The sequence below is a fragment of the Vigna umbellata genome, chromosome 9 (genome assembly GCF_029865625.1).
Source record: "Vigna umbellata cultivar VRB3 chromosome 9, Vumbellata_1.0, whole genome shotgun sequence".
Taxonomy (NCBI): Eukaryota; Viridiplantae; Streptophyta; class Magnoliopsida; order Fabales; family Fabaceae; genus Vigna; species Vigna umbellata.
Window position 1 is genome coordinate 27779371 of NC_142173.1, and position 18803 is coordinate 27798173.

Here is an 18803-nt window from a genome sequence, read left to right on the forward strand (position 1 = left end):
AAATTTTAAATGAAACACACGACTCTTTTCATTCAAGAGTAGTAATTAAAAGTTATGATTTCATTGTTACTTAATGTCACTTGCAATATCATTTATTTAGTACTACATGTTACTCAAACACCAATAAAAATATTTAAGAAACATAGTATTTTTGTAATTTGCTTTTTAACTAAATAGACATTTGTCTTACACATTTAAGATACTAATTTGATCATTTATTAAAAAATATAAATCATTAAAGAATATTATAAGAATTATTTTCTATATAATATAAAATTGTCGTTATCACAAATAATTGTTAGTGTTATCCATGACCTTGAAGGTATATTTTTTGCATTTATTAAAGCTTGTGAAGAGAGAAAAGTAAATAAATGATCAATCTAGTCTTTAAATGTGTGAGATATTATTTTAGTTTCTGAATCGTAAACAGTTTTGAAAATATGTGTTATTATCTTGTAATATTATTTTTATTAAATATATTTTTACAACGACTATTTTGATATTAAACGAGACACTATTTATATTGTTAAATGAAAGTATCACATTAATTTGAATGTTTTATTTATTTGTAGACTGACTTAGATATTTGATAAGCTCTTCATATATTTAATAATCACATGGATTATTATTACGTGGTGCATTAATTATTTTTTAATGTGTAACTCTCGTAAGTCAAATTACAATTAAATAGCAATGCTTACTTTTAACTAAAAACAGTTGCCTTCTTATTTTCAACTATAGGTTTTCTCTAATAAGTGTTAGATGCAACCCTTAGTATCATAATGAAAGTCACGAGTTACAAATAAATGATTCGAAGATTTTAGCATGTATTAACTTCCCTTGTATAGCAGTAGAACAATATTATAGAAGTATTGAGAAAAAAAAATTCATATCACACTGAATTTGAAGAAATTAAAAATAAATTTAAGTATAGAGTTGGGTTGGATTCAAAATAATTACACGGCTACAGAAATTGGATTATAATTTTATTAATATCCAACCCAAACCAAATTCATATCTTAATATTTATAAATTTTAGTAATATTTTAAATTTCATTATTGGTATATTTTTTAAAAATTTAATGATAAAATATATAAAATCATAAATCATCATTAAAATCACATATATCATTTTTCTGTTAATAATTTATTTCCTTCATTTAAAACAAAAATATTTTTTTCAAATTGACTTAATATAAATTCGAAAACTGAATAATCTATCCGAATTAATTTATCATATATATATATATATATATATATATATATATATATATTTGATAAGTTCGATAAATTAAATAATTATATATAAATTTTAAATATTAAATTTGGACTATACCCAAATTCAATAAATCGATCTAGAAATTAGATGTTCAATGAAATTGAATTATACTTATGACGTAGTGATCTTTGAAGACTTTCATTGTTGTCCCTATGCTTGATGCCACTAGCCATGGTGATCCTTAATTTGAGTGTGAAAGAGAGAACTGATTTCTTGGTATATTGAAATTTATAAAGAGCAAGACAAAATTGAAAATAACCCAAAAATAACTAGACAAGTTAATATACTAAAATTAATCCGTACATAATGTTTCTACAAAATTAGTTCTTATGTAGAATTTTAATTTATGCAAAAATTATTCCATTTCTTAATTTATTTTTCCATTAAGAAGAAAGAATTTATAGAAAAAACAAAGTTACTGTTAAAACAGATTAACCTTAACCAAACTTATTTATTAATTTATTTATTAACGAGTCTAAAAAATTTAAATATAATTTAAATTTATTATTGGTTAATAGATTAAATATTTTATAAGTTTATTTAATTATACTTTTTCTTTCAATTTCAAAAAAAACTAATATCTTTTTTTAAAATTTAAATAAAGTTTAATAAAAAAATTAAAAATATTAAACTTATAATTTAGAAAATATAATTAAAAACACAAAAATATAAAACAAATTATTATTTAATATCAAATTATAGATGTCTCTGGTCTATTTATAATATCATATTTTTAAATAGATAAATTTAACAAAGATTTAAATTTAAAATTTTAATTTTTTAATATAATTTAAAATTTATAAACAAGTTAATAAACTATATTTTTTAATATAATTTTTTTAAAACTCAATAATAGTTAAATCCATGGTAGACTGAATTGATGAGTGGATTTTAACCCTTGTTCACAATAAGATATTGCCCATGTATGCTATCATGCTGCAATTAATGAACTTCAACAGTCTTCTGCTGATAGATAAATTTAAATAACATCCAAGTTTAGCTAGTTGTTGGGTCACAGCTTTTTCTCCTTTAAATTCATGTCCACACTCACTTATTTTTGTATCGGTCAAATCAATCATGTAGTTTTAGATACTGAAATCCAAATTAATATGCTTATGTCAAACAAGAAATAGGTTATGTCTGCAATCTTTTTATATGTTTGGGTCCTTCCAAGGATAAGTCTAAAGTGACATGTTCAAAGAAAAAAATGTCAATTTTATTGCTGTCTTATAATATATTGCTTGCTGAATAATTCATTTGGAAGACTTTTTTTGTTTGCACTCTCACTTATATCGATAATATTTTTATTAACTTAAAGATGAATTTTAAATAGTCTAATCATACTGATTAACTTTTAGTTTTTACATAACTATGTGGCTTATATTTATAGTTCTATTTTTTACAAAATGAGTAATTTTTCGTAACAAAAAAAAATTATACCTTTTAATGATAGTCCATAGCATCACAATTGGAAAAATTTAGATTATAACTCCTTGAGACTAGTAAAACCAGTAATAGTCATTTTTAAATTTATCATATTATCAATCATAATCAATAATAATCTTACAAAATATATGCTTATTTTTAAGTTTTAATTTTGGTGGAAAATATTTTTAATTGTAATTTTAAAATTATAGTAACTTTTTTTTTATTTTCTCACATGGAAAGATTTTTTTTTGAATTTTTTCGTTTAAAGTGCCCTACACATCAAGATAGCCAAATGTAACTCTATCCTAAACTTCATTTGTTGATTTTATTACCATCCAATGTATTGATACAATAAATTGGTGAGTGAGGCACATGACCTACTTATTTCAAAGCAATAAATCTTATTCATTCTCATCCCAATTTGACAACTAATATTAGGTCTTATGACCCACTCCAACCATTTTAGATTGAATGTTGTTCTCCAAAGCCATTAGTGCTTCCCTTCCTTCTTACTTTGCATAAACAAACAATTGAAATTTGGTAATTGAAATGAAAATATCATAAGAAGTTGTGATTTAAAAAAAGTTTGTATTATACTAGCGAACACTTAATAAAACTTTATAAATATGTAAACTATATACATACTTTAATTGTATAATACAACCATCTTATAGTTGGAAGGTCCTCATAACATACAGTAACAAAATTCAAATAAAAACACAACCATCAATTACCTTCGAAACATATGTTATTGTAGTATGTATAATCACTGATATCACTATATAATGCTTTCGAAATCATCTCATATGGTTTAGTTTTTAAAAAGTGAAATCTTTTAAAATGAGGTAACATGTTTATTTTTTTTTATAAATATAAGTTTTAATTTTAAAATAACTAAAGTCTATACTAGTATATGTTTCTAATGATATTTTTGAAATTATTTGTAAAACTATAGATTTAAGTTATTTAAATAATCGAGGCCTATTTGTCTGTTAGAGTTAAAATTTTACAAATTTTGCACTCTCGTCAAAGTTTTTCCATTTGTGTTGTTACATCACTCCTTCACTGCAAGAGTCATTATACTTCTTTCTTCGTTGCCAAACACGAACCACATCGTCGTTTTCGCTATTACTCTTCCACTCTTCTCCCTTCCCTTCCTCATGGACAATGTAAACTGTGTCGTCACGTCACCACTGCGAGCCTCTCTTTCCTTTCTATTTTGAAAGCAGCAAAAAGGTTTGTTCTCTCATCTTGCATTTTTTTTCTGTTTCATAACCCTTTCTTCCTAATACAAGTATTTTTTTAATGTCTTTTATTCAATGTGGGGGTGAAAAAGGTTGTGGTGACTTTATTTGTTGGTGGAGAGCATGATGGTTCTGTGGTGGTTCTAGGGTGGAAATGTTGGGATGTTGAGGAGGGAAAAAAATTGAAACAATATTTTTCTAAAAAAAATATATAGGAATTAATAGACTTTGGTTTAAGAAATAACTAAAGCATAAAGTAAAGAGTATGCTTCACTTATGAACCAAAGCCTAAAGTCCTACATTTTTTCACTAGCTTGAATATGCTTTAGTTAAAGAGTCGAAATATAATTTCCAAAATAACTAGGGCCAAAGCCCTTTCCTACCCATACACACAAAATAACATGCAAGAGTTGACTAATAATTACATTAAAATATAACATCATCATATCATATTGTCATCACCATATTATATGAATGTAAATAAATTCACATTTAAACATATATCATCATATATTAACACTTGACATATATCATCATGTCATGCATCTTAACATTAATCATATGCCCTTCAACGCATATGTAATTGATCTCATCATACCATTAAGGAAACATATATTAAATCATACATCTTAACATGTATAAAATACAATGACAACATCTTCTAACACATTGTCAAGCGACCTCCTCAAGATAAGTAAGGCAACATCCACTTCACTTAAGTAGTATCCTCCTCACCAAAGTGAAACACAACCTGAGACCATTGATCTCTTAGGGTTCTCATTGCTCCAACAACTACCTTGTTGCTTCATCGTACATCACTTCAACATTATAGCCAACACTTGGGTGACCACTACTTTGTTGAGATAAATCCAACAAGTTCATGAAACACCTTTTCCCCATTGTTGACTTAAACATCCATCCAACGTGCACAACCTACGTGTTATGTAGTGCCACATATTTATGTCACATGTTCACCACCTTATATCATCATTCTTAAATGTTTGGAATCAACATTTGACAAAAAAGCAATATCATTTGGGTGTCTTGTTTAATGCTTGATTATATGCTTCCAGAGGATAGATAATCATCTTGACATCACTTAATAAAAGCCATCACTTGAGTTATACACCATGTTACTTGAGTGGGTTGCACATATCTTGAGCAAAACAAGGTGGTTAATACAATTAATGCACATTGTTTGACCTTATTTAAATGACAATATGTCGCTCAAGAGCTTGAACTATACACCACAACGCTTGAGCAACCAACATATCTCTTAAGCAAATTAAGGTAGTTATTGCAAATAATGCACACTATTTAGATATCATATGAAAGTTTATATGCCTCTTGAGTGATACTTGACTCGAAAGCAACTCAAACTCAAATTAAAGAACATTTTTTAAAGGTTCTCCAACATTTCTAATGTTTCTTCTACTTCCAAATCATTCACACCACAAGTTTTAACATGTAACATTATATATCATCATACCCAAACACTACTTCATCCTATAGTGCCAAATTTAATACAATCCATTTATTAAAAATAACCATCAATTTGTAAAAAAGTTATGTTAGTTCTTCTTACATAAATTGAAGCGTGGTTCTATCTAATAATTTCTTAGGAATCACTTACAATCATCCAAACAACCTAAAAAAGCATTTAAAAATTCAATCCTATACCAACAACATTCTCTCTTAACATCTAACTCAAGAAGGAGAAGAAAGAAGATATTAAAACACCAATATAGTTTAATATACTTACCTAAACAAAGATTCAATAAGTTTAAAATGTTCTAAACCTCTTGAAGATCTCAATCAAATAAGAAAATCACAAACAAAATTGTGTTTTGTTAAAGAAAAAATGTACAAAAATAGAGTTTTTTGAAAATTAGTGATTTGGAGTGACCTAAAAGATAAACGTTTAATATTAAAATATTCTAGACCTCACTTTGTAATCATTTTAGAGATTTTATAAAGACAAATTAAAGTATTATTACAAAACTAAATAAATTTATTATTGTAATAATTTTTAATAGGTTAAATTAGTCTTTTTATCCTAATTTTTTAATAAGTAGGCCCCTCTTTTTTTTTAAATTAAGTCTATTTTTTAAAAAATTATTTTAATTTAGTCCTTTTAGTTAGCTTTGTACTAATGGTTTAAGGACATGTCACATGTCGGTTTATAGTGTTTATAATTTTTTAATTTTTTTCAATCTATTTTAATTATTTTCATTTTTTTAAAGTTTTTTCATTCACGTATCAAGCTATTATCATGTCATGTAGTACTGTTAGTGTGATGTGATAGTAATAATGTTAGTGTCATATGTTAGTGTCAATCCTTATATTTATTTTTTAATTCAATTTAGTCTCATTTTTTTTAAATGGAGCAATATTGTTCCTTTCCAAATTAGGATCAAGTTTATTTTTTGTATAAATGTTATATTGATGTTTTTATTAAAATTGACATTTTTCTTATTTAATGCTTGAGTGTCTTGTTTAATGCTTGAGTATATGCTTTTATAGTATAAATACTCATCTTGACATCACTCAAGATATAAAGTATCACATGAGTTATGCACCATGTTGCTTGAATGACTTGCACATGTCTTAAGCAACATAAGGTGATTTATACAATTAATGCATACTACTTAGTCTCTCTTAAGTCACAATACATCGCTAAAGAACTTTATCTATACACCATATAACTTGAGAAATCATCACATCAATTAAGCGAGATATATGTCTTTTGAGTAATACTTGACTCGTGAACAACTCAAATTGAAATTATATAATATTTTCTAATGGTTCTCCAACATTTCTAATGTTTCTTCTACTTCTAAATCATTCATATAACAATTTTTAGCATGCAACATTATATATCATCATACCAAGGCACTACTTCATCCTACAACACCTATAATGTCAAATTTCAAATTGTCCAAATATTAAAAATAACCATCAATTTGTAAAAAAATGATATTAGTTCTTCTTACATAATTTGAAGTGTGCTTCTATCTAATGATTCCTTAGGAATCTATTCCAACAATCTAGACAACTTAAGTAAGCATTTACAAATTCAAGATTGACAACATTATCTCTTAACATCTAAATCAAGAAGGAGAATGAAGAGACAAAAACTCCAATATGATTGAATATACTAACATAAACAAATATTCAATCAATTCAAAATGCTCTAAACCTATTCAAGATCTCATAAAACCATTAACAAAATTGTGTTTTATTAAAGAAAAAATATATAGAAAGAGAGATTTTTGAAAATTGGTGATATGAAGTGAGTAAAAAATAAGTGTTTAAATTCTTTTTATAAACTGACTTTTACTATTTCATTTAAAATATAATATTAAATACTTTAGGCCTCACTTGTAATAATTTTACTCTTTAAAGATTTCACAAATTATTTTAAATAGAAATTAAAGTATTATTACAAAAGTCAATAAATTTACTATATATAATAGATTTATATGATGAAATGTTACATTATAATGTATTTAAGTGAAATCGTCAACATATGTACAATGTGATTCGTATTCTCGCTTAATTCAGCCTCTTAGACAGAATAGATTGTCAGCTTATAATCAACGGTCTCTACTTTGCGGTTCGAAATCTTGGACAATCTCAAATATGATACCAACAATTAATGATTACTTAATTAACAGGAAATTATCTAAATAACCTTGATTACCATGTTAAAAAAATGGACCAGTGGCAATTGGGTCCTACTTAGACCCAAAAGAAGGTAAAGGCCCATAACAGCGCAATATAAATACAAAGTGCCTCAGATAAAGTAGGTAAAGTACACATTAGCATTTTTTTTATTGTAAGATTTATATTTAATTCATTACGTCTTTTTTATTCTTTAAAATAATTGTTTTGTATTATATATATATATATATATATATATATATATATATATATTTATAAATTTTAATTTTTTTCTTTACTAATTCAATTTTTGACAATTGCATTATTTACATGCTATACCGAACTTCACATAAAAAGAATACCTGAGAGTTTGCTTTTGTGACATTAGAGAGAAAGGCTAGTGCAATAATAATAAAAAAAACAGAAAAGATAATTATTTTATGAATAAGAATGGAAGCATAATTACATTATCAATTATACTCTTTAATAATAATAATAATAATAATAATAATAATAATAATAATAATAATAATAAATTGCTAAAAGGACGGAAAACGTTTTACTTTTCTTGTTTAATCCATATTTTTTGGAATAGAATGAATTTTTAAATATATCAACTTTCTTTGACATATCTTGCTTAAGAAAACAATTCGAATTCAATGAGTAACTTAACTTCTCAACTCAAAATTTTCCTATATACTTAATTTAGAAGGTCATTATTTTTATTTTATTTTGTAAATAGTTTAAAACATTGAAATTAGATTTAATTTTATATGTAATTTCTAAATAATTCTTACACAGAATGCTGAAGTGGAAGTTTTGAAATTAGTGAACATAACGATTTGAGCGCGCGCAAACGCGAGAAAACTTGCATCGCTTGAGTTTCTCTCAACTCACAGGGCGTCTTCTCTCACTGAGCTACAAAGCGTTTGCAATGTCTGCAACTAAATCCGGGTCAAGGAAGCGGGCTTCCGAATCCGAACTCACGAAAACCGATAAGAACAACCGATCAACAAATGATAATTTCGATCTCGATTTGGATTTCGATCTCTCAGAGTTCGTCTTCGCTGCTTTTGTCTTTTCATTTATTTATTTTTTCGGAATCCAGGTAAAAGTTTAACCTATTCTGCAAATCTGCAGTGACATCAAAGGAATCGTGTCCGCGTTGCACCTGATCAGAGACAAGGCTCAGAAGGATGGTCAGAAGAAGAACGAAGAGACAATTTCCAGGTACTGCGTTTGCGTACGTTTCAATCCTACCCGAAACGTTTCTGTCACCGTAGTTTGAACTTCGAAGATTGTGCCTGGAAAGATTCGAATAATGCGTAGAAGGTTTTAGCGGTTTTGATTCAGATTGCTTCTTTCATGTGATCCAGAAACATGCATGCTTGACGTGGACTTGTAAATTTGCCAAAAATATCGATCCTAACATTGAATTCGAATTAATGGAGCTACAAATTTGATGCAACCGCCATTTTATTTTCTAGTTTGTTGTTTGCATAATCAGTGTTTTGGTGACTGTTGTTTTTTGTTTGTGATAGTGTGGGTTTTGAGGTTAAGTCTATGATCGAGGGATTGAGGTCAAAAATTGAGAAGGACAGGTAAACTTGAAGTCTGAATTGTATGTTGTTTTGACCTTTTTAATATTTTTTGCCGCTTCTTCACTGTATTAAACAGTATGTTCTCGTTGCAATGTCAGGCAAAGCATTACTAAAGCACTTTCGAAGAGTTCCAAAGAGGTTTGTAGACGATTATGGTTTCTGCATGATATTGAATAGTGGTAATGGAGTCATAAATAGCAAGGGGATAATTTGTGTGTTCCCAAAACTGGTTTAATCATTGTTTTTATTACGAGCATGCAGTACGAAAGTTCCTTGAAGAGTGAAACTACCAAGTTTCAAGCACTTCACGAGAATTTTTGCAAAGAGAAAACCACTTCTCTGCAGGCACTGAAAGGTACTCCCTCTAAGATTGTCATTGTGGACTAACTAGCTTCATCTGTTGTGAACGTAATATCCCCTTTTCTTAAATAACTGAAACTGCTTGTGTTATCTTATTGTGATTCTTTGGCAGTTTCTAAAATATATACTAGTGGTAAATCCTGTGAAATAATGTGTTACTTATGAAATATATAATAGTGTTAATTCATCTGTTAGAATTAGATAATTGTACTCTTTGCTGGTTAGACGTTAACTACTGTTCTGTCCATTGATAGATATTATCTCCAAATTTGAAGAGGAAAAGGAAAAACTATTTGTGCGATACGAACAACTGAGTAAGCTATATCATTTAATCTGCCTTAATGATAATAACAACCTGAATTCAATAATTTTATTTTCTCTACAACGTTACGAATGCTTCAGGGAAGAAAGAAAGAATTATGATATCTGAACAAGAAAAGGCCTGCAATGAGAAAATTTCCCAACTGGAAGAGTCATTGAAAAAGAAGAAACAGGTAAATTAAGCAGTGGGATATAGTTTTTTTCTGTTGCATTCTGTCCGTCTCTCTTTGATTCATATATTCACCCCGGCATTAACATAACCGATTGATTGTCTTTTGTCTCACAGGACGATAAAACTTTCAGCATTCTTAGAAAAACGCTTGGTTCGTTCTTGGAAAGTACCTCGGACGAGGAATTCCCACCTGATGACTAAGACTGCAATGCGCAGATCGTCTGATGTGTAAAAATCACTGATTCTATTAATTTCACTGGAAAATGTGATCATAGATAAACTAAAGATGAACTCTCTTTACACAGTTCACTTTAATCTCTTATAACAACCAAACCAGGTGTTAAAAATAGTTCTTGCACCACAAATTCAGGACAATATCTGCTTATATTATGATATATTTTTCTTTGTTCATGCAGATGTTTCTCCTTCTTTTCTTTCTACCATTGTTGCTGATTCTGATTAAATTCCTCTAAGTCCGAGCGCATAGCTATAATATATAGAACCATTTGTTTTTCAGTGGCTCTAACCTTCGAGAAGACATTCAGGTTGGTTTAACAGTCTTAATCTTTCCAAATCCTATCGTCAATAAAAATCTTTAATTGACCTGTTTGGAAAAGTAGGAGAAAAAATATAACATTGATAAATTTTTTACTTTTAAATTCTACACAAACATATGAAAGATCTCGTCTCATTCTTTTTTTTTTTTTAATTTTTAAGGAGAAATTTGGTCCGTGAAATTCAATATATTTGAATAGCTATAGCGTTAAAAAGATACCAGCAAAATCGTTTATTGTCCACCCTCGTAGCACTAGTGCATAGATAATTGAAACAACTGTTGTAGTTAACTCTGTTATTTGTTAGAGAGATATAGGGTGACTATGTTTTTGTATGTGTAGCAGTTGTTTTTCTGTACAAGATGCGTGCATAGGTATGAATATGTGAGTTTACATGATCAATGCAAAACACTTCCTTTTATAATCTTCTTCCCTTTACGTGATTTTTTCCCCCCAGCATATTGAAGAGACAGTATAGGAAACAGAGCCTGTCACGTTTTAGCATGACAAATGACATTCTATAAGAACATGGAAATAAGGCCAAAATTAACTCTACTTGTTAGAATAAAAAGTGAGGACAAATTGAGGTAAAACATAATCGACGATGAAAACCATTTCAGAATACTGACATTTTATCTCTACATTAAATTATAACAGCTAAAATGTTTTTCTTAGATTATGAATGAATAAATTATAAGAAATTCAATCCACTAATAATACGAATTGAGTTCATTAGCACCACATATAATAAAATGTGATATCAGTTGAGAATACATTTACGAGTTTAAATTTTATATTAAATAAAACATGAGAAATTAAATATATATATATATATATATATATATAAACAAATTCATAAACTCATTCTCTCAATTTTTATTAGAAGTGAAGTACATTCTTTAATATGAGTTTGACTCGAATCTAACTATTCTTTAATCTTTAAAGTGAAATCCTTCAAACACTCGCAAGCGTTACTTTCTTTAAAAAATTGAATGAGTTGGCACCACGTTTAAAAGGCGGATTCCCTTTGTGGTCTCCACTTCTTTTCCTATAATCATAAAACTGCCATGCTTGACTTCTAATCTAGCTCATACTTGTTAATTTATCTAATAGGATTATTTTATCTTTTTATTTACGCAAAAGGATTGACTTTTTAAAATTTTAAAAAATAGGTGAAGTTTGGGAGGACAACCTAAAAAGTTAGAAGTTGTACCATTTAGGTCTATTTCAATTAAGTCAGATTTGTCTGTCTGAAGTTATATGAGATGGAACGACTTTAATTTTATTTTATTAAGTTAAGTCATCATATTTATGAAAACTTGTTTAAAATTTTTTTTTTCTATTATAGCTGAAGTCTCGGCACGACTTTAGTTTTTTTATTTTATTTTAAGTAAAGTCATTAAATTTATAAATAATTGAGTTAAAAACAATTTTTTTTCTATTATGATTGAAGTCATACGATATGACACGACTTCAACATTTTTATTATTAAAGTAAAGTTATTTCGTATGTATTAAGACTTTCGTTAAAAACTTTTTTTCTATTATTGCTAAAGTTATACAGTAAATACAACTTTAGTTCTTTATTTTTTTTTTAAATTTCAAAATTTTTTTTTAAGTCTTTTATATCAATAGAATGCTCCGAAAATTTTAATATTTTAATTAGTTTAATTGAATATAGTTATTTATTAATAGAATGAATGGCTGGAAAATTTATTAGAATAAAGACTAAATAAATTATATAATTCTTAACTAATATAGAAAATTTATAGAGTGGGAAAATAAAGAATACAAAATGAAACATCATTGTCTATTGCCTATTTGAACAATTTCTTTGATTATAACTTTTGTTACGATAATAAGAATATGTTTTTGGCCTACTTTGAGTTGATTGATTCATTTCATTATAAGTACGAGTAATAGTTGGCCTTCTTAATTATTTACTATGCATTTTAAGGTTTAGAATAAAGTTGAGACCCATATAGGTTGACCAATAATCCCATTTTGGATATGATGAAACTAAACTTTGTAACTCTTGCAAATGTTATTTAGATTGTACATATGGTCACAAAATGTTACTCGTTGTAAGTGGTAAAAGGAACAAACAACAATAACATAACAACAAGACAACTTCAGAACTTCAAACTCCTGTAGTCACCACCATTCATTTAACTTAAAAAGGTATGACATTGGTTCATCTTACTGTATACATCATGTTCCTTCCACGTACATCACGATAATCAAAATGATAATAATATTGAACACAAATTTCCATGTCAAATGCTCTATCATTACAAGCAACATCTTTTGAACATGGAAAACATAAAAAACCGAAAAGATATAAAAAAAAATCAAACTGCTTTACACAGATAAATATTTATATTAGAATAATTATTTGATAATAAATTTTGATTTCAATTATTTTATTTTAATTATTTTTAATTTTTAATTCATTTTAATCATTTCAGTACTAATATCATTATGACTTTTTCTTTATTATTTTTGTCATGTATTCAATTAATTAAATTAATTAAATAAAATAACAAAAATAAATATCATTAAAACATAATAGAATAAAAATTAAAAAAATCACTTTATTTTTAAACAAGATTAAATAATTTATATTTTAATATATTTAAAAAAATATAGAAAACATACATTAATAAAAAAATTATATATAATATGAATATAAATGAAACATTCAATCCAATTCAATCATGAAGAAAAGAAACACTTTAAAGACATTAAACTCTATCCATTTATATTTTAGACAGTCAATAGCATATGACAAGGATATTCAAGGGTTACAAATGAAAGAAATGAAAGAGAGGGACCAAGAAGAGGAATAGAAGAATGTCAAGTAAAACTTAATTATGGAAAAATTGCTTCCAAAATCTTATATTAAATAATGATTTCATATGGATGTGCCTCTTTGTAGGAAAGCAATTTTGAGATTGATCCATAAATTCTCATAACTAATTTGTTTGATATACAAGGATGATAGATCCAATAGGCAGGCCACTAACAACCAGATTTTGCAGGAACTGGTTTCCTTTGTTGTATAGACCATGGAGGCCGCTCGTTGTGTGCCTGCACAAAATCCATGAGAGAAATTCTGGTTTAAATGAAACTTAATTGTATTAGCATAAAAATTCTATAGCATTAGCAAGGTAGGCTCAGTTGAAAATCAAAAGAGGAGGGTCTAACGAAGAAAGATAATAAACTCCCCTTAATGAAAATAAAAACCCCGTACAAAAGCAAAATCATTCTAGTCATCGTTAACTTGGATACGGGAAAGAGGATAAGATAAACTAATTACCCTGTTTTAATACACGGTTTAGTTAGTTAATGAGATATGCTTATTATACCACTTAACACTTTCCTAATCTTTAATTAACAATTAATCTGGTTGAGGGGAATGGGATACAAACTAACATGATAAGTTAACAGTTTTTTCTTCCCCCTTATCCCTATGCTACCACTTTGGGTTTCACTTGCACCCATCTCTGAACCCCCTCAGTACATTTGATCTGTCAAGCCCCTATTATCATGTATTTTTTTCCAGAGAAAAAAAATAGAAAGTGAAAATTGGAGTGGAAACAATGTCTATGATGGTATAAATTTGACTCGGAAGTTTGCTTTAACCGTTTCATATAGCTGGATTTAAAGCAAAGGGAAGAAAATTTCATTATTTCTGTTGCTATTTGAAGGGGCTATAGCCTACTATTTTTTCTGCATGTTATGGCTAATGGGATTCAGCAATTTCTTAGTGCAAATGCGGTAGTTCGTGCCAAAAAGCTATGGTGATGTTATTGTCATAGCTATCAAGTGCATGTCCCTGTCTGACCGCCTGATACAAACTTCATGTTAGTTCAAATTTCACTACTTTAACTGATATCTAATTAAGTATGGATAGAAAGTTAATGATTATGTCATTAATCAGAGTACATGCAGTCAGTTTGCTTTAATGCATTGCTACGGACAAATTTTTCATTCACCACACAAACAAGAGCAGCCCCGAATAATTCTGATGCAGACACCATCTATTGCATAATTTTCATTCAACTCATAAACATTCTCTCTCTAATAGGAAGAATGTGCAGCAGCAATACAATATAAATGGTACATATTAAAAAATCAAACAAAGTGTCAGTCAAAAACATTTTAAAATAATAAAATGAAATAATTTCATAACTGAAAACAATCAACATAAATTAAAGTGATATAGGTCAGATTAAAAATGTAGCAATCAATTGAAAATAATAAATATAAGAATTTCCTTTTTGAACAAATCAACTTAAATTAAAAAGGGTCAGATTTGTAAGGCAATTTAAGGTCAATGTTGTTAATTTAGTCTGTAAAAATTAGGCATTACATTAAATTGACATATGAGATGTAATTGAGAATATATTATTATAGAAGAATATACAACAAAAAAAAGTCAGAAATATTAATTTGGTATCAAAGTTTCCTTCATCTTGTAGCCCATGCTCTTCAATCCTTTGAATTTCAACTTATAGAGGATGGTCTCTTCATCGAATGGATGTAAAGAATGTTTTCTTTCATGATGACCCAATAAAAGAAATCCATGTGACTCCTTCAGGTTTGTTATCCTCCTATGACATAGTGTATAAAATAAATTGCTCCTTATATGGCTTGAGAAAAGCTCTTAGGGCACAATTTGAGAAATTGTTTTACTTAAATTCTCTGTTAGCCAGTGTGACACCTCTTTATTTATTCATCACACAATTGTTGACATTTTTCATTCTTATCTATGTTGATGACATTGTCATTATGAGATCCAATCAAATCCATGCAAAGATTCAAACAACCACTTCAAGCTTCCTCTTCAAAATGAAGGATATTGATTACTTCTTAGGTCTTAAGGTCCCCTCTCACTGCAAAGGTATCCTTTCATCAACACCAATACAAATTTAATTTCTATGGTTTCCCTTCAATCTATTACCTCAACGGATACTCGTCGAGGTTAATGTCAAATATCATAATAAGGGAGATCTTTTACACAATCCATTGAAGTATTGCCAATTGGTGAGTGATGAGTAGTCTTAACTATTTTGTGTACTCCTTATCATTTTCACTTGGCTACGTTGGATTGAGTGTTTACCACTAAAGCCAAAAGTTATAGGTAATAGATAGGAACAATTCTTTCTACTTAAAAACATAGTATTCCTATCATCATGGTTCAATTGCGACTTGGCCCACCTGGAATCCGTCTTAGGACAATTGATGTTACCTGTAATTATCTCATCCTCAACACTTATCCTATTGAGAATCAAATTCGTGACTTTAGCTCTAATTCCAATTGTTGAATCAAGCACTTATCACTAGGTCAAAAGCTATAACTAATAATAAGGGCTCAACTTTTTCTACTTAAGAAGATAGTGGTCCAAGCGTCATGGTTCTATTGTAACTTGACCCACCTGCCCTCCACTTCAGTACAATTGATATCATTTGCAACAATCTGGTCCTCAACAATTGTTCTCGTAGAAATCAAACTTGTGACCTTGGCTTTAAGACCAATTGTTAGAATGAGCACTTACCACTAGGCCAACTAATAGTCAGGGTGCAACTCCTTTACTTAGGAGTGTGGCTACCAAAATGCCACAATTCTATTGTGACTTAGTGTACCCTACCTCCACCATGGAACAATTGATATCACGTGCAATAACTATTATTCGTCACACTATTTGTTTCTTTTGAAGGGAACTTCTCAATGCAATTTATTTTTTCTTGCTAGTTTGTCTCTTTGATTGCCTACAGTGATGCAGATTGGGCAATCTATCTAGATACTAGGAGGTCTATATCTAGTTGGTGCATGTTTCTTGGTCCTACTTTGGTTTCTTGGAAGAGTGAAAAGAAAGTCCATGTTTACAAGTCGTCCACGTGAGTCTAAATATCAAGCTATGTTTTGACATTATTTGGATGTTTGTTGGCTGAACTTGGAATTCTTCCAAGCAATGTCACACCTCTCCATGTTGACTAGTGGAACAACTTGCCACTAATTTGATTTTTCATGTGTGCAGTGAGCATTGGGGTGGATTGTCAGTCTATTCATGAAGCTCTTAATAATCATGTCATCTCTCTTCCTCGTGTCAACTTGGGACTTCAGCTTGCAAATAATTCTACCAATTTTGTTCCATGTCCCACCACTAATTCTTTGAAGCAAAGTGGTGCATTCTTGAGCAGCCTAATAATTGTTGTTGTTGTTTCCTTTTATATGGGTTACAAGAATCAGCCTAGAAATAGTATTTAGAGTTCCTATTTTAGCTCGCACAAAGTAAGAATTGTATTAAACTGTCATTAGAGGTGCAATTGACAATGTATAATTTATAGAAGAGTATAGAACGAAAGTAAAGCAAGAAACAATAAATTCCTGCCATTCTCTGTTCCACTTCAAATATAGGACAAGATACCACGATACACCTATGAGTTATATAGTATGCATATAAGTTATATTACGATGATATTGTATCTAAATTTGTCCAACTCTCACATGCTATCGTATCTTATCCACTAATTACGACCTGAAGGTTTCAAAGAGTAGTTCTATTCAGAGTAAATCCCACTACATTGGCAGAGAAAATACTAGGTTTTTTAGTCATTGGCGGCATCCCTCCAGTATTTTCCATTTCTAAATATATCAATCACCAATAACAATTCAAATAAAAGTTACACACATCCATTATGTATTCAACCACAACATGTAGATATTATAGTCTTTGTATAATCTAAATTTCATTCAAAATGTTTAAAAAAGTTAAAGGGAATTTTCCTTTCACAGAACTTTCAATTACTCCACAGTAATTCATGATAATATGTCTGGTAAACCAAACCTCGTCTCAAAAGAAAACTATATTTTTGAGATAAAGTACTAAATACATAACAGTTAACATACCCCAATTTCTGTCACAAATTGGCATGAGGAACACCTAACATGTGAAGCACCAAATGGGTACATTAGCAATACCGCACAACTGCCACACTCAACTTGCCCAACCTGATCAGCTGTAAGGAATGGGATATTGATTTAAATATCTCACCACGCAAAAAAGAGAATGCCATAAGTCATGATTGACAAGGAAGTAAGGCAACTTCAAGAAAATATAATACAGTTTTATAAAGAACTGAAAACATCAATATATGAAGGATTTTTTTAAATAAAAGCTTCATATCACTGTGGGATTAGAGGTGCCAACTGACACCTCTAGTCCCACCTATCATTTGCAGCACATCAAAGAAATTTATGTAAAAGAGAGACAATATAAAAGGATCATGAGGGGACTAGACCAAAACTCACGAAAAAAATTTGAGAACTGAAATGGTAGCAATGCCAATGAGAAAGATGAACAACCTTCTAATACAATGTTGACAGCCTCACAGCATGAACATTTAACATGTTTGGCACCTCGTGGATAAGAAAGCAGGCGGTGACAAGAACCGCAGACCATCTGACCCCAACCTGTTCACACAGCTTGCCAGTCAGAGTGATCAAGTAATAACCAATTTCATAAAATGGTTATAAAAAAAAAGCAATGACTCTTTCAGGGATATCAACAAAAAACCAATTCCTTTAACTCTTTCACAGACTTCAAACAACAAATTTGCGATATTGCATTCAAACCCCTTTCTGCATCTGTGCACCTACTCAGAATCACATTAACTTGAATCTCGAAGCTATTAAATGTAAAGAGTAAACCCTAACTCAACAACACTCGTGGCTCACAATCCTGATTAAAAGTGAAACACATTCCCCAAATAAAATGAATGCGCGTTTTAAAGTTCAGTAGTTCAGAAGAAAAAACATGTAATCTACTTAATAGTGCAGTTGATGATTCAAAAGGCGTGAACAATTTTAAAAGCTGATAAATTTGCAGACGAATAAAACAAATGAAAGCAATGCAAGTAGTAGAGGGTTTTGAAAAGAAAAGTATAAACTGACCACATGGACTAGGAGGTGGTGGTTGCGGTTGCGGTTGCGGTTGGGGTTGCGGCGGCGGTTGCTGTTGCGGTGGCGGCGGATGATTTGTGATTGGTTGCCACCCCGGTGGGGGGCCTTCATCGTCTTCCTCTTTGTCTGTTTGTTGACTATGCATCTTTCTCGCTGCGCTGCCTAGTATCGATCACTTAGTTTACCTGTGTATGCTATTTCGTGCTCTTTTCT

General features: G+C 29.3%; 2 protein-coding genes across 2 annotated transcripts; one reads left to right on the plus strand and one right to left on the minus strand.

Moving 5' to 3' along the window:
• The first annotated feature begins 8513 nt into the window (after window positions 1–8513).
• Window positions 8514–10431, plus strand: LOC148193123 (uncharacterized). Its single transcript, XM_088097946.1, has 8 exons — window positions 8514–8670; window positions 8755–8844; window positions 9156–9215; window positions 9314–9353; window positions 9477–9570; window positions 9830–9889; window positions 9978–10069; window positions 10183–10431. Exons 1-8 carry the CDS (start codon window positions 8549–8551, stop codon window positions 10267–10269), a joined length of 645 nt encoding a protein of 214 aa, XP_087954072.1. The 5' UTR covers window positions 8514–8548; the 3' UTR covers window positions 10270–10431.
• A 2919-nt stretch (window positions 10432–13350) lies between these two features.
• On the minus strand, window positions 13351–18803 carry LOC124844192 (protein LOL2). The gene is made up of 4 exons (XM_047321075.2): window positions 18582–18803; window positions 17994–18101; window positions 17538–17647; window positions 13351–13711 (listed from the first exon to the last, which is right to left on the minus strand). Exons 1-4 carry the CDS (start codon window positions 18733–18735, stop codon window positions 13643–13645), a joined length of 441 nt encoding a protein of 146 aa, XP_047177031.2. The 5' UTR covers window positions 18736–18803; the 3' UTR covers window positions 13351–13642.

Bases quoted from the DNA above. Each gene is read 5' to 3' on its own strand.
- LOC124844192 (XM_047321075.2), bottom strand. From the start codon at position 18,735: ATGCATAGTCAACAAACAGACAAAGAGGAAGACGATGAAGGCCCCCCA. The intron at 18,102-18,581 runs GTCAGTTTATAC...CTGTGTGAACAG, and splicing joins ACCACCTCCTAGTCCATGTG to GTTGGGGTCAGATGGTCTGC. The intron at 17,648-17,993 runs GTTGTTCATCTT...CATTCCTTACAG, and splicing joins TGTCAACATTGTATTAGAAG to CTGATCAGGTTGGGCAAGTT.
- LOC148193123 (XM_088097946.1), top strand. From the start codon at position 8,549: ATGTCTGCAACTAAATCCGGGTCAAGGAAGCGGGCTTCCGAATCCGAA. The intron at 9,216-9,313 runs GTAAACTTGAAG...TTGCAATGTCAG, and splicing joins TCAAAAATTGAGAAGGACAG to GCAAAGCATTACTAAAGCAC. The intron at 9,890-9,977 runs GTAAGCTATATC...CGAATGCTTCAG, and splicing joins TGTGCGATACGAACAACTGA to GGAAGAAAGAAAGAATTATG.